Source organism: Hibiscus syriacus, unplaced genomic scaffold (genome assembly GCF_006381635.1).
Source record: "Hibiscus syriacus cultivar Baekdansim isolate YM2019G1 unplaced genomic scaffold, ASM638163v2 tig00112503_pilon, whole genome shotgun sequence".
Taxonomy (NCBI): Eukaryota; Viridiplantae; Streptophyta; class Magnoliopsida; order Malvales; family Malvaceae; genus Hibiscus; species Hibiscus syriacus.
The window spans coordinates 93,314-110,053 of NW_024063349.1; the positions used below are offsets into that span (position 1 = coordinate 93,314).

The 16,740-nt window shown below is 31.6% G+C and overlaps 1 protein-coding gene across 1 annotated transcript; it reads left to right on the forward strand.

Annotated features, from left to right (window-relative positions):
* The first annotated feature begins 12,069 nt into the window (after window positions 1–12,069).
* Window positions 12,070–14,178, forward strand: LOC120180852 (L-type lectin-domain containing receptor kinase IV.1-like). The gene has a single exon (XM_039186140.1). The coding sequence runs from the start codon at window positions 12,141–12,143 to the stop codon at window positions 14,151–14,153; it is 2,013 nt and encodes a 670-aa protein (XP_039042071.1). The 5' UTR covers window positions 12,070–12,140; the 3' UTR covers window positions 14,154–14,178.
* The last annotated feature ends 2,562 nt before the right edge of the window (window positions 14,179–16,740 follow it).

A 16,740-nucleotide genomic window follows, 5' to 3' on the forward strand; every position in this document is an offset into this window, starting at 1 on the left:
TAAGTAAGGATTGAATTTGTCATTTGAAAAACTTGGAGTAATATTTTGATATTTGAATAATTGAATCGAATATACTTTGAAAACGATCGTCAATTCGGGGAAGGGGTACTTATTATTGATGGTTACCTTATTAAGCTGCCTATAATCAATGTAGAGACGCATTGACCCATCATTCTTCTTAACAAATAACACCAGAGCTCCCTAAGGTGATACACTTGGTCGAATAAATCCCTTCTCTAATAGCTCTTGCAATTGATTCTTTAACTCTTGCAGTTCTTTCGGAGCCATCCGATAAGGTGTCATTATAATTGGAGTTGTTCCCGACATTACTTCGATTTGAAATTCTACCTCTCTATCTGGAGGTAATCCTGGCAACACAGCAGGGAAAACATCAGAGAACTCTCAAACTATTGGAATCTCGTTTAACCCTTTCTCTTTAGCTCTTGTGTCTGTCACATTTGCAAGAAAACCTTGATATCCTTGTAGCAACAGCTTCTTAGCATACATCACTGATATTACATTTGCTAAAGGATTAAACATTTCACTGATCACATTTACTTCTATTCCTCATGGACTCTTCAGAGTTACCTTTTTTGATCTACAATCAACATTCCCATAATAACGAAATAACCAATCCATTCCCATAATCACTTCAAACTCGTCAAAAGGTAGTTCCATCATATTAGCAGGGAATTCAAATCCCTGAATCTTTATGGGACACCCCTTACAGACCTGGTTCACCTGAGCACTATTCCCTAACGGATTAGTTACTATCACCTCATTACTCATAGCTTCTAATGGAATCATCAATTCCTTTACTAAGTTACTAGTAATATAAGAATAATTAGAACCCAGATCAATTAGCACCAATACTAATTTATCATACAGCTGGAAAGTACCTGCTATAATATCGAGATCATCACAGTCGCCACTTGTCTTTAAATTGTATACCCGTGCAGTTGATCGAACTTCAGGTTGTGCAGAGGATTCAGACTGGTTCTTTCATCTGCCTCTTCCCCGACCTCTCTGTGAGGTAGAACCAACTCTCTCAGATGGTGTAGACTCTCCAACCATTAACAAACAATCCCAGATAAAATGTTCAGCATCTCCACATTGAAAACAAGCTCCGGAAGCCATCCGAAATGTCCAAAAATAGTTCTTTCCACAATGCTGACACTGTCTGGTTTGACCTTGAGGGGATCTCCCAACACTGGATCCCACCGATTGTGTATGTCTAGGTCTCACCTGACTTGCTCCTCTAGCAGAGGATGCAACTGATTCTGATCTAACTTGTGATCAAAATCTTGAGTCTCTTCCTCTTTTTGGTGGTGTTGAACTGAAAGAAACACCTGTCCTCTTTGATGTCTGAACTCTTGAGTCCCCGAATATCTCATTCTAAGCTCTTTCAAGAGCTTTTTCACGATTAATCACCTCCTGGAACGAGGACAAGTTTAATACTATCAGCATTTCCTTAAGCCTAGGGCACAAGCCCTCCACGAACTATTCACAAGCATCTTTTTTAGTAGGCGTAAGCTCAGCTGCAAACTAACTCAACTTGTTGAACTCATATTCATACTCGTATACAGAGTGGTTCATCTGTTTCAAGTTCATAAACTCCTACTTTATTTTCCGAATAAACTGATCTCCAATGTACTTGTTTTTAAATTCTTCTAAGAACAAAGACCAAGTCAACTGGTCACTTGATATCCTCATGATGACGTTCGTCCACCATATCCTCACTGACAACTCCATTTAACTTCTCCACTTCCGAGCAGTGGAGACTATCTAACATGATTTTCAAAACATTTAACCAGAGATCCGCCGTAGCCGAACATTCCTCGGCTTCTCCTTTAATTTCAGGAGCTCCCAAACTTCTCAACTCTTTTACTACATTCATTATTTGAGTTGGTGGGGCAGGAGGTTGAATACGTGTTAGAATAGCGTCCAACGTCCTAAAAAAAGTGTCTTGGTCTTGTACATGCACTCCCTGAGATGCATGTCCTTCACCTTGCCTGGCCAGGGAAGGTGAATTATTTCTTTCAGCAGACATATCTTCTCTCGCTTCACTTCGAGAGCTATTATGTATGGACATCTAATAAGAATAAACACATTGTTCTATTAGCAAACATCATACTATACTATACGAGATCAGAAATTCTCACTATATGTTGGCATGAATTCAATTTAGAGATTCTCTAGACTCTGGTTTATGCCTAGAATCGACTAAACCATAGCTCTGATACCATTAAATGTAACATCCCAACCCGTACCTGACCCAAATACGAGTTTGAGATGTCACATTTACTTTTAAAACATTATTTTTTAAAAAATATCAAAACATTTGTACTTATATTAACAAAATACTATAATATACATAGGTTTATACAGAGTTTCCAAAATACTCAGAGCATATATAACTTAACCATTTGATTACATGCCAATATTCATTTACATAACAAAATGACCTACTGATTAAGTTGCTTCTGATCTGATAGTTGCAGGAGTAATGTTGTCCTAGCTGCTTAACCTTGCTCGTCTACTTTCTCGGATCCTAAGTGTGAAACACTCACACGCTAAGTCATCGAATTAGTGAGCAATATAATAATAACTAGGAAATGTAATGAAAATGTCATAATGAGATGGAATGTAATGAAATCATAAACTTAATCCATGTAATTTTATCGCCATGTTCCTTACCTGTAAACATATCAAATTAACATTCATGAATTCATATTAATAAGTTTATTAGCCCATGATACCATACTGAGAACCTAAGGTATGTGAGTAGTGTGAGGTTGTGCACTATGTTGTCACCACAACTCGTATTAATGCACCGAAGTGCCACGTAGAATTACACCGAAGTGCCGTATAGAAATGCACTGTAGTGCCATATAAGATGTCCCTAAGGACCACGTAGAAAATTCATTAAGAATCATATGCATATGCTAATGACCAAATATATGTCTCAAAAGACCTCATACATATTCCAAAGAATACATATATGTCCCGAAGGACCGCGTAGACCCTTTATTCTTGGCAAGCAAACTATACCTAAAGTTCTCATCTGCATAACATGGGCTTTCATAATTGACACAGTTTATATCTTGTAGACTTGTAAATTCCTACCTTTATCACATAGCTCGTGTAACTTTTCAAACATATTCACTTAGAACATTGTCATATAATGCGTATCATACAAATTCATGTCATGTATTATAATATGAAATGTAATCATGTATCATGATACTACATCTAGACTTATCACAAGTCTATAACTGAATATACTACTATATTCATTCTATGCATATGCACTCACCTATATCTCTTTGCATTTTCCTCGATTGATCTTACTTATCAATTGTTCCGGAACTTGTTTAGGCTCTGTATCTACATAAATAAAATTTTCAAGATGATTATCAGATGCCTAAACCTTGCAATTTACTTCTAATAGCTTAAACAAATTTAATGAATCAATATTCCATTTTTCCTTTAGGGGGTATCGATACACCCCTTGAGGTATCGATACCCTTACTGCATTCTGTTATTTTTTTCGTTCAATAGGGTATCGATACACAACTGGGGTATCGGTACCCTTACTACATTCTGTGATTCTTTTTTGTTTAAGAGAGTATCAGTACCTGTTGAATGGGTACCGATACCCCTAGCCCAGAAATCATATTTTTATGCACGAAATTCACTTCCTTTTCATCACAACACTTCATATTTCACCTCCTTTAATATTTCTAACTTGCATACATATACTTAACACTCATTACTACTCAATAATCATTTCTTTAAACTCAAAATCCTATCCTTTATATGGCATTCAAAAATTATACTCAAGTATCAACATGTTCTAAATATAATTCTAACATTCCATATTCCTTAATCAAGTTGGTGACAAGTCAAATTCAACTTCCAATTCTAATTATGACCTTTATTTCAAAATTTCATTCAAGAACTCCTAATCTTTAATTCTTCCTACACCCTTCATCTTTAATTAGCATCTAATGATCAAAACCAAACTTAATTATTTTCCTTGTAAATGACCATTTTATCCTTCTATTCCTCATTCTTTTCAATTTGATCATACACAACATTTTTCATATAAGTCCTTGAACTATCCAATTATTCTACTTTAATCACCAATTTCCATAACTTTACAATTTACTCACTAACCCGATATTGAGGATGTTAAAGTTTTCAAGTAGTATGTTCTAAATATATTGTTATTTATTAGTTGAAATTAAGTATGATAGTATTATATTATTTTGTTTTAAATATAGTTATTTTTAAACATGTAGAGAAAATGAGCAACAAATTTATGAAGATTGTCCATTACAATTGACAAATTGTGAAAATTGATGTTGGAGTTTTATTTGAATCTCAAAGCCCTATGAACATGATGTTTAAAAGGGTATCACACTTCAAGAAATGAGGGAAAGGATAAAAATGAAAATTGGAGCTGAGATTGGTGGTTTGCAGTACAGGTGAAAAGCATGTCACAATGTAATTAGATATTCTGCAATATCTCTTCGAGATGATAGTGATATTGGAAGCATAATTTCAGTACATGAATAAACAAATACTCGAATTATTGAGTTATATGTTGAGGTATATGGCATATATGATGTTCCTGGCTCATCCAGAAACATATTTGGAAATCATCTCAAATGGGTTTCAGTAGTGAGATTGAGGAGGAAACATATCAGTGTAGAAACAGTTTTATCGTGATGCTAGAAAGTGGGATCGAAATATCTCAAATGTGGTTGGTTCCAGGCATGGCGATATACATGTGCCCATGCAGTTGCTGCATGTATGTTTGTAGGGGTTGACCCATACACCTTTACGAATGAATGCTTTAATTTACAAATGATATTAAATATTTACAGATGTGAGTTTCCACTGATAAAATATTCACAATATTGGTCGCCAGCAGAGCATGGCAAATGGCTACCGAATCAACAAATTTGTAGAGAGCCAACGAGCATACCTCAATCAACTCATATCCACACTAGTATGGATCTTAATTATAGAGAGACAAGACAACCAAAAAAAGAGATGTAGTGTTTGTAAGGGTGAAGGACATTAAAAAAACATATGTCCTAATCAACCAAGATACATGCCTCAGTGATTTCATTAAATTTTTGTTTGAGAATGATTTCTATTTGTATTCGAATGAACATTTTAATATTTTGGTATTTAAACTGTTTGTAATTGAACTTGAACGTTTTGTATTTTAATATTTTTATATGTGACTAAAATTATGATTAGTATTTAAATAAACCTGAAATGATAATTTATGAACTTTAGGAATTATAATATAAATAAAAAAGTTATGAAAACCATTTTGAAAATTTATTTTTATGAACTAAATATTATTTTATAAATAGATATTTCACAAATAAGAATTTCAACTATATGACCTATAAACATTCACCATCCATTTAAAACATTTAAAGAGTTTTTAATAATAAAAAACAATATTTAAATGCCATTCATTCATTGAAAAAACTAAAAGTGCATGAAATCATTTTTTTCTTAATTTTTGTCCATGTCGGGGTATCGTAGAATAATAATTTCTCAGTGGATGTCGATCTTGTTTTTCCCTTTGTAATTGAATGGATTCTTGTTCCTGGTCGTTTACCTCATCAGTCACTATAGGCATATGAGATGGTGTTGTAAGAAAATGGTCACCACTTTAGTCTCTCATAGGACTGTAAATCATCATATTAGACATGAAAGATGTCATGTCCTAAAAATCCATGTTGACGCTAATATTATGTAAAAGGTGATTATGGTGGATAAAACTCGGGTCTGTATGCTTCAGGATCATCAAAATTTTGATTGTTTGATAAGCTTCCACTCACTACTGGATCCTTTTCCCATATGACCACCGACACTACTGGATCCTCTCCCCGTGTATGTGACCAAGCATTATAAGGATATTGTCTTGTTACGGCTTTATTCTGAGATAATACCGCTTCACTCTGATATGTTCCTACTCCACTCGTAGATGATTCACTGCGACCACCATATTTATTTTTATAGCTGTGACATTCTTCTCGTTCTTCGATCGTTGTCAAGTACGGTCTTCCATTAATAAGATAATAAATCATGTACTCTAAATTCTCCCAATCAAAATCGTCATGTTCAATGGGAGTGTGATATGACAACGATAAAGCTTTGTCGTTCCACATATCAATACAGTCAGCATGTATGACTTCTCAATTATCATCGGACCTACCCCATCTATTTATATCATGGAGATAATCATGATTGCGTGGAATTTGTGGAATGGGCTAGTAGAAGCCAAACTGCCTTAGCATCCTAGCTCCAAATTGGAACTCGACAACACAAAAGTGAATCATCGGTGTAACAGATCCACCATTAAATAATCTGATACATCTGCCAATATGTCATCATTGTCATATAGCCTCCAAATAAACTGTAAAAATTATATATAAATGAGATCACATCAAAGTAAATTATAAATAAATAATATGTGAAATTAATTTTTCATTCATATACCTGATATTTGCAATACAAATCAATCATCGATCTAAACACTCTAACATTGTTGTGCACTAACTTTGTGTCTTATTTTTTCTCACACCATTTGCAAATAAATAATATGTGAAACAAACATTTATTTGATAATTTTTCTTTTAGATGAAAGATATTTTAAAATAAAGTAAATAAATTTTAAATTAAAATCAAAACATTACCTTCTAATAAGAGGAAAACGAATCAAACTTCGGGTATTTGGTGTAAAAAATGACAGTCACTGCCAAGCCCACACTTGCAATAATAGTAGGCATCCATTAACATTCGTTCTCTTTTGACCATTTTCTAACAAAGAGGCATTGCACAACTCACGATACAAGAACGCTAATATTGCTGATCCCCAACTATAACTGGCAGTTTCCAAAAACTTATTCATAAATTGGAGATACTATGTGTGAACTAGATTACTAGAACTATATGACATCAGTCCTTCCAATGAGTTGCATAAGATATGCTCGAGCTCCACACTTAATCTCCTCTCTCGTACTATAATCGGTGACTTTAAATTCGTTCTCCAACTAAGTCATCTTTATATGAGAACCTTTTATATCTCTCTCATATGGTACCTCCCCAAATATTTTAAGCTAAATTCCTGAGCATTAAGATCAGTATGAGCAATCAATGGCTTCCCATTTACAGGGACCCCAATTTGCATGACCACATCTTCTAGAGTAATGGTACATTCTCCACATGGCAAATGAAAAGTATGGGTTTCCGGTCTCCACATTTCAATTAATGCAGTAATCAATCCAGGGATTAATTTGTAGCCACAAATAAATGTAGCATGATAAAATCCTGCAATATCCAAAAATGAAATAATAAGTTTGTGTAGGTGATTATTTCCTATCCCTCGATGTCGAAATACTTCCACAGTATCCTGTAATGAATACAAACAACCTCAAATAAGATCGTGTGAGACATATAACTACACAATTTATTTCTTAATAAAAAATTGAATAAATAAACAAAAAGGTATACCAGTTCATTTGATATAAGACTACTGATGTGTTCATTTTGTAATCTCAACAGAGGAGGTTAATCTGCCATCCTTCTAACAACTTCCAACTCTACATTACAAATATCAATATTTTTATAAAATATTGATAATAATTAGCAAATATTTATAATAATCAAAATAAATTAATTATAACATATTTATTGAAAATATAAATATTTATATTACTTAAATTAAAATATTAAAAATTAAATTTACTAGTTGACAATTTGAGGCTATACATTTTATTAATTCTACCTTCTTTTTTTCACTTTAAATTATATTAATTAATCATCATTAATTAATAAATCACTAATAATTTTAAACAATTCTATAACATGCAATTTAAATTTAAATTCTAGAACTTCTTTTATTAAAAATGAGAATAAAATAACCAAATCTAAATTTTTAAAGTTTTTATCATGTAATTTGTTATATATATTCGGAAAAAGTAAATTAAACTACACACTTAATCCCTAAAGGTTTAATAAAATAAAAATTAATCTTCCTCCATTACATTTTAAATACAAAAAATTATCTATATATTATATTATCTTATATAATTTTTATTTTTAATAATCTAATTATAAGTAAGTTGAAATTAAAAACAATTAGATAATTTTTTTATTTAAATTTAGTTTTGTTGCTCTATCTTTTTAAGAAATTTTAAATTTAAATTCAAATTATATAAATTAAATTTTTTATATTATCCAAAATTTATTTTAATCTTACTTCTTTTTCTTTATATCTTCTCAAAATTACTTGTATTATAGTAGAATAAAAACAACAAATTTCTTTAAAAATAATTTTAAAAAAAATACACTACTACTACATCATATATATAAAACTAAAAAAATAAACTATAACATGCAAACTTTTTCTACATAAATATTAATATTCATCAACAATCAAATTAACTATAATAGATATTTTAAAATTAAAAACAAAATTAATGATATAATATTACTTAATTAAAAATTAAAATATACATATACTTACTAATGTTTTCTCCTTCTTCTTATTGTTCTTCTTTTACAATTTTGTATTATTCTCAAATTACATGCATAATATTAAAATTATATTAACAGTTCTCAACAATCAAACTAACTATATAATATAGTAAATTTTTTCTACATAAATATTAATATTCATCAACAATCAAATTAACTAAATAGATAATTTAAAAATTAAAAACAAAATTTATATTACTTAATTAAAAATTAAAATATACATCTACTTACTAATATTTTCTCATTCTTCCTTCTTCATTCTTCTGCTTCTCCTTTTACAATTTTTTCATTCTTCTCAAACTACATGCATAATATTAAAATTATATTAACATTTCTCAACAATCAAACTAGCTATATAATATATCATTTAAAAATTAAAAACAAAGTTAACGATATAATATTACTTAATTAAAATAAAATAAAATATACATCTACTTACTAATAGAAATTTCTAATTCTTCCTTCTTCTTCCTTCTCCTTTTTCTTCTTCTTCTTGTTCTTCTTCTTCTTTTACAATATTTTCCTTCTTCTCAAATTACATGCATAATATTAAATTTTTAGTAGCATTCATCATCAATAATCAAATTAACTATAATATATAACTTAAAAATTAAAAACAAAATTAACAATATAATATTACGTAATTTCTATTTACTATTTCTTCTTCTTCTCCTTCTACTACTACTACTACAATTTTTTCTAAATTAACTTCAACAATCTCTCATATTTATTACAAAAGTTTTAAATTTCAACCACATATTTATCCATTCATCAATCAACTATTCTACTCCAGCTTTTTATATTTCCAATTACTGCTCCTTTTTTTTAACACTTTAATTGAAATTATTTTTTTTATTTTCTTTGAATGGTACCACTTACCTTTATTTGCCCCCATAGTTTACTGCTGCCTGGCCTGCACACTGACTCATATCAGTTTTTTTTGGGTTAACAGTATAGTGTATTGTGGATTATTTATTTTTTTATTTTGTTAATAGTGAAGACGGATTGTAATTCTAATATCTTTACTGTAGCTCATTTTTTGTGAATAGTGAAGACGATTTGTAATCACATCTTTTTTATTGTAGTAATTTTTTTGGTGAGTAGTGACGATGGGTTGCATACCAACCGTGTCTCATTTTTTATTTAAAAAAATTATATGAACAGTAAAGATGGGTTGCAATCCACCGTCTTTAAATTTACTGTTTAAAGTGCAATAGATTTAAAAATAAAATATGAATTACTATATTTTGAAAAATAAAAAATGCAATTACAATATTAGAGCAATTTTTCCGTAGGAATAGAGTAAAATTTTAATTTGGTGAGAATGATTTTGACTATTATACTCTCTGTTATTGTAATATATTTTTTACAGCTCTTGTTTGTTTTTCTTTCTTTAACGTTTTTTAAGTTTTGATAGCGAGAATATTATTAAATATTGATTTAAATTTTAATTATAAATTAAGTTAGATTCTATTGTAATTTTATTAAATGAAGACGATCTTTGTGAATTTATGACACCCGATAAGAGAAATTTTTTATTTGAGATTTAGGAGAGTCTAGACAGAATCGAAGCGTGAGAACAGTGGAATTTTAGCTCTTATTTGTTCATTTTTTTATCATCTAAAAGCGAAAGAGAGCCTTTAACGATACCACTAAATATCTTTAATTTTTTTTTATTTAAATATATGATTTACCATGTGATTTTTGTTAGAATCTTTAGGGTGGATTTTAATATATGATTTACCACGTAGTTTTATGCTAGACTCTATAGTTACCTGAGGTCTATAGGGTGGATTTTAATATATGATTTTAATTTGGATTTTTTATAGTTACTTGAGGTCAAATCTCAATTGATTAAATCCAAATTTAGTTCAACGGTTTTAATTGAACAGTCACATTAGTTCATAGACCTCACAGATTAACTCAGACGTGTTGAATTAGAAATTTAAGATGCTATAAATTAAATTAATTATAAGCGATCAAAACGAAAAATTTTACATGAGTGACCAATGTTGTAACTTATTTTACTTAAAATTTCTACATACGACACATATATTTCTTAAGACACGAACCCTCTAAACAAATGTTTTAATTTTCTCTAAACAATCAGAATATAACTCATATCATCATAATATGTTGACATATACCATTGACGAAAATAACCATGACCGATTAAAAGAAAAATAGAATCAAACATTTATAACTTTGACCCATATTATTTTTTTCGAAGTATTTTAATTCTAACGTTTCATTTTGAAACAAAATGACTCTATATAAATTGAAATTATTAATCAACATATTATCGACGATCCAAAATAGAGGCTTTTTGCCTTAAAATGGATATTGAGTGTCAAAATACTAAAAAATGACTAAAGTGACTATTTATCCAAGTGTTAGAGGTATATTTACCCTAAACTGAAATATTAGAGGATAATATATTTTGAAAAAAATAAATAAGCAAAAATGACTATTTAATTAAACTTATTCTATAATATAGAGATAATATTATATTAAGCCTTAGTTTTACAACTAAATAGTCTAACTCACTTAAAATATTAAATATGATATCAATTTATGCCGACTCTTATACTTTTATGCTCTAAATTACCATATTTATAACGTAGTTTTAGGGATGTAAATAAGATGAGACAGATTGTAAGTTACTCGTGATTGAATCAATTAAAGTTTGGTCAACTCTCGAATCGAATAGACTCGAGTTCGAACTTAACTCGAATTCTTAACGATTCAAAACGAACTACTTGATATCCGACTTGAAAAGCTCGTGAACAAATAAAAATATAATATATTGAATTTTTAGATTTTTAAAATTAAATTATTATTAATATTAACATTTATATGTTCTTTTTTTTAAATACAATATAAAACTTTTATGTACTTAAAGTCTAGGTTTGAGCTCGATTTTAAGCTTCAATCGAGCTAAGTTTAAGAATATTTCGAGTTCATGTTTTTTCAAAGCTCGAACTTCAATTTTTGATTTCGATTCAAGTTTGAAAATTTTAAGCTCGTTAGTTTTCGAGTAGAGCTTCAATATTTTATTTCCAGTTCTAGTCGAACTTGACAATTTTAGACTCGTAAGTTTTCGAGTCGAGTCGAGCTCAATTTTATACTTTTCGAATCAACTCAAGCTCAGCACTACTCGAACTCGACTCGGCTCGTTTACATCCCTACGTAGCTAGTCAAAACTTGATGATTTCAAATATTAAATTAAATTATTTAAAAAAAATAAAAAACAATTAATTTATGGCTATTCGATTTATATGTAACAATTCAATAACACAAGTTGGCGGTGTCAGCACTTACCTTGGAAGCTTCCTAGTTTTTTCTTTTATTTGGTTGGAAACCCAGTTAAATAATTTTCAAACTAAATAAATTTTCTTTATATTTTCTTTAGATTAACTGGCGGCGAATCCGGTACTTGAATTATTCGTCAAACTCGTGGATATTACCATGTAATAATAGGAGAGATTCCATGAACTTTCATGATCAAGAAATTGAATAAAAGGGCTAGAAAACAAAGACACAGGCGACAGTGTTGACACATATCAGCCATGTGTTTCAGATTCTCAATTCTGTTAACTCTTCTGATAACCTTTGCAGCCGCCGAGGATGTTGGTTTCGTCTACAATGGATTCCGGTCGGCTAATCTAAGCCACGATGGCATCGCGGAGTTTACTTCCAATGGACTCCTAAAGCTCACCAACAATACCAGGCAACAAAAAGGTCATGCTTTCTACCCTGGTCTTATCAACTTCAAGGATTCAACCGGCGGTTCGGTTTTTTCCTTCTCGACCACCTTCGTCTTCGCTATCGTCTCCCAATATCCAGCTCTCAGCGGCCATGGAATCGCTTTCGTCATTGCGCCCACCAGAGGCCTCCCCGGATCTCTTCCAAGCCAGTATCTCGGACTCTTCAATGATTTCAACAATGGCAATGGAACTAATCATGTTTTTGCTGTCGAGCTCGATACCATACAAAGCACAGAGTTTGATGATATCAATGACAACCACGTTGGGATTGATATCAATGGGTTGAAGTCTGATGAATCATTCCCAGCTGGTTATTATGACGGCAGCCGGTCGGAGTTTAAGAATCTGACTTTGATCAGTGGTCAACGGATGCAAGTTTGGGTCGAGTACGATGGTTTAAACAAGACAATAGATGTTACTTTAGCTCCATTTAAGGTCCCCAAACCCAATACTCCACTTTTATCTTTGTCTCGTGATCTTTCTTCAGTTGTTAACCGTGAGATGTATGTTGGGTTTTCATCGTCAACTGGTTCGGTTCTAACATCTCATTATGTCTTGGGTTGGAGCTTTAAGATTAACGGTCCAGCACAAGAGCTTAACCTGTCTCAACTTCCCAAGCTTCCTCGGATCTTACCAAAGAAAAGATCAAAGGTTTTCACCATTGGTTTGCCTTTGATTTCGATGAGTTTGACTTTGGCTCTAGTTTCTGGTTCTGTTTATTTCATAAGAAGGAAGAGGAAGTTTGCTGAAATTGTTGAAGATTGGGAGCTTGAGTATGGTCCTCATAGATTCAAATTCAAAGATCTATATATTGCTACAAAAGGATTTAAAGACAAGGAATTTCTGGGTGCTGGTGGATTTGGTAGGGTTTATAGAGGAATTCTTCCAAGCAATAAACTCGAGGTTGCAGTGAAAAGAGTCTCACATGAATCAAGGCAAGGGCTGAAGGAATTCATTGCGGAAATCGTAAGCATCGGTCGTCTCCGTCACCGGAACTTAGTTCAACTATTGGGGTATTGCCGGCGCAAAGATGAACTACTTTTGGTCTATGACTACATGCCTAATGGAAGCCTTGATAAGTATCTGTATGACCAGCCGGACGTCACATTAAATTGGAAACAGAGATTCAAAGTCATCAAAGGTGTAGCATCAGGATTGTTTTATTTACATGGAGAATGGGAACAAGTTGTCATTCATAGAGATGTTAAGGCCAGCAATGTTTTACTAGACGGTGAATTAAATGGAAGATTGGGAGATTTCGGGCTGGCTAGATTATATGATCACGGAACGGATCCACAAACAACTCATGTTGTGGGAACTCTCGGTTATTTGGCACCGGAGCACACTCGAACCGGTAAAGCCACACCGCGCACCGATGTGTTTGCTTTCGGGGCATTTTTGCTCGAAGTTGCTTGCGGAAGAAGACCGATAGAGACACAGTCTCCAACACCGGAATATGTAATCTTGGTGGATTGGGTGTATTCATGTTTGTTCAAAGGTGATATTTTGGAGGCCAAAGATCCGAACTTGGGTTCAGATTATGTAGCAGAGGAAGTGGAGTTGGTTTTGAAACTCGGGTTGCTGTGCTCTCACTCGGAGCCTGAAGCGAGGCCGACGATGCGTCAAGTTGTTCAGATCTTACAAGGTGATATTCCTTTCCCGGAAATATCATCACTAAGTCTCTCTTCCCATGGATTGACGTTCGGACATCGAGAAGGGTTCGATGATTTCGCCATGTCGTATACATCTTCCATTTACAAGGGATTCTCCCAATCATCTTCTGTCGCAGATTCTCTACTTTCAGGAGGTCGATGATTGTAAAAACTTTCTCATAGTTTTTTAATTTGCATAAATTTTACCAGACAATGTGCTTGTCTGAATAACCATTTGTTGGTATCTGTGTTTCTCTTTTGGATGAAGCCAAAAGTAACACGGTTCATCATCATCCATGGCCGCCAGACAGATTTGGAATGTTCAGCAATTGTGAAATGTGAAACTGAGCACCTGCAATCTAACTTGGAGCATGCTAACAGGTCCACAATGTCTGCTGTGGACCCTATTTTCAAATTTTTTCAACAACTTTTCCAACAGCTTAGTGCCATAAAATCCCATTAATCTTAGGCATATAGTCAAAATAAACCCACAAAAATAATTATTTTACTTTTTATTTTATTTTTTAGTGTGTTTTACCTCTCAAACTTTTTTAAAATAGTTATTGTACTCTTTATTCTTTTTTAGAGTATTTTATCTTCCAACGTTTTGTTTTAGAGTAAAAAAGTCTCTAACATTTGACAAAATAATCACTTTTTCCCTTATTCTTTTTCTCTAGGACATTTTAGTCTTCAACGTTTCATTTTAGGTTAAAAATACTCCTATTTTGGGACGTTAATCATATGTTAACCAGGGATTTTCATATATAAAGGGAGTTTTTTGTCTCAAAGTGAAACGTTGAGGGATAAAATACTTCCCAAAAATAATATGAGCCAAAATAATTATTTTAGTAAACGTTGAGACTATTTTTTATATCATGCCTTAATCTTATTGGTCATGCTTTAAAAAAATGAATTATACTAGTTGGCTGGATTTGGGCTTAACTCAGTTGCATTGTGTAATCACCCATAACTAGTTAACTATGGATGAACTTTATTTTGACTATAAATCTTTTAATTTCTTTAATTAAATTATTTAATTATTTAAATATTATTAATTAAATCACTAAATGTTTCATGAGTTAAAAAATTAGTATAATTACATATTTAATCCCCAAATAAATGGTTTTAGGTGGGTGAAAATAAATTAAAGAGTATAAGGAGGCAAGAATCAAACCTTGGGCATGCCTTCACCACTGCACCAACATCTTTATTTAGTTACAAGTTACAACATCTTTTATACATCATATTATAATTAATGACAGAAAAAAAAAGTTATGCCAAAACCAATGAATCTCTTTGTACAAATTGTACGCCATCTATACATTTAGAAATCAGCGCAAAAGAATGGACATGATTCTTACATGAATGATCTAATATACAAGGGTAAGCTACGTGTCTAATACCCTAAATATAATTTTTTTTCTCATTCTGGTCACTTGTCGTTAAAAAAGTATCAGAACTATTGACATGGCATTCTTTTAAAAAATAAATAATGATGTGGCATTACTTTATGGTGACACATCAGTATCACTGTTAATTTTTTAATGACAGATTACCAAAATGAAACAAAAACGTAACGTTATGTATGATTTTAAAACAAAAAATAGTTTGGTGACCAAAACGAAAAAAAAAGATAGTTGAGATACTAAACGTGTAGTTTACTCAAAATACAAATACAATCTCTTGAAAAATTGTTGGGATATTTCTACTTTAAGACTCCAACATGGAAATCATATAGTTGTTCAAGAGTGGAACAGAATGCAGTGCCTGTAGTGCTGTAAATGAGCCAATGGAAGGTCACCTTTAGCACCAAGTAAAAGAAGATACATGGTTAGTGAGTTTCAATGAGTTACTTTTGTCTTGTTTAAAGCCTCAGTACACCCTCTATATCCAGGTAAAAGGTTAACGAGTCAAATCGAATTTTGTTCGCCCCTAATCCATTTTATTACATCTCCTTCTCTTAAAGGTGTCTCCAATCAGGTCGGCATCAATCTTGCTAAAGGTATTATAAGCAGATACAAAGGTTTCTCAAATGCATATTTCATATTAGATATTTGTCAAAATATAAGCATTACATGAAATATTTTTAACTATATAGTTTAATGAAAAAAATCAATATACCTTTAAAATATAGTGTACAAAATGACGTTGTTTTGGACATTAATAATCGTCGCCCCAACAACATCGTTTTTAGCGTGCTAGGCCATATCAACCGTTAGTTATGTCATCGTTTCGTTATCGACTTAATGACAAAGTGACACAATTGAATGTAGAACTAAAATTTAATGTTATAATTAACAAAATTAAAAGTTTAATGATATAAATGAGTTATCAGATAAAGTTAAGACTGTTCAATAATATCTCTTGTAGCTTACCCTTTAATCAAGTCCATTTAAAATTGCATAGTTGAATTAAAATTAAATGTTAAAAAATAAATATTATTTTTTAATATTCAATTTAAATCTAAAAACTGTTTGATATTTTATTAAAATTTAAATATTTTATATGATAATAATATATTTCGAATGCTGATTAAAGAAGAAAACTAAAAAAATAAAATAAAAAGAACATAAACTTGATAGGCAAGAGAAAGAAAATCTTAATCTTAAATAAGTAGGAAAAGCAACCATCAGACAAAAACTTGTCTTTCTAGTCATGTTGGTTGGATGCACTTCCTAACATTAGACATTTAGGCCACTTTCTTGGGGTATGGTGTTGTCCCCTACCTTTAAAATACAACAAAGACAGGC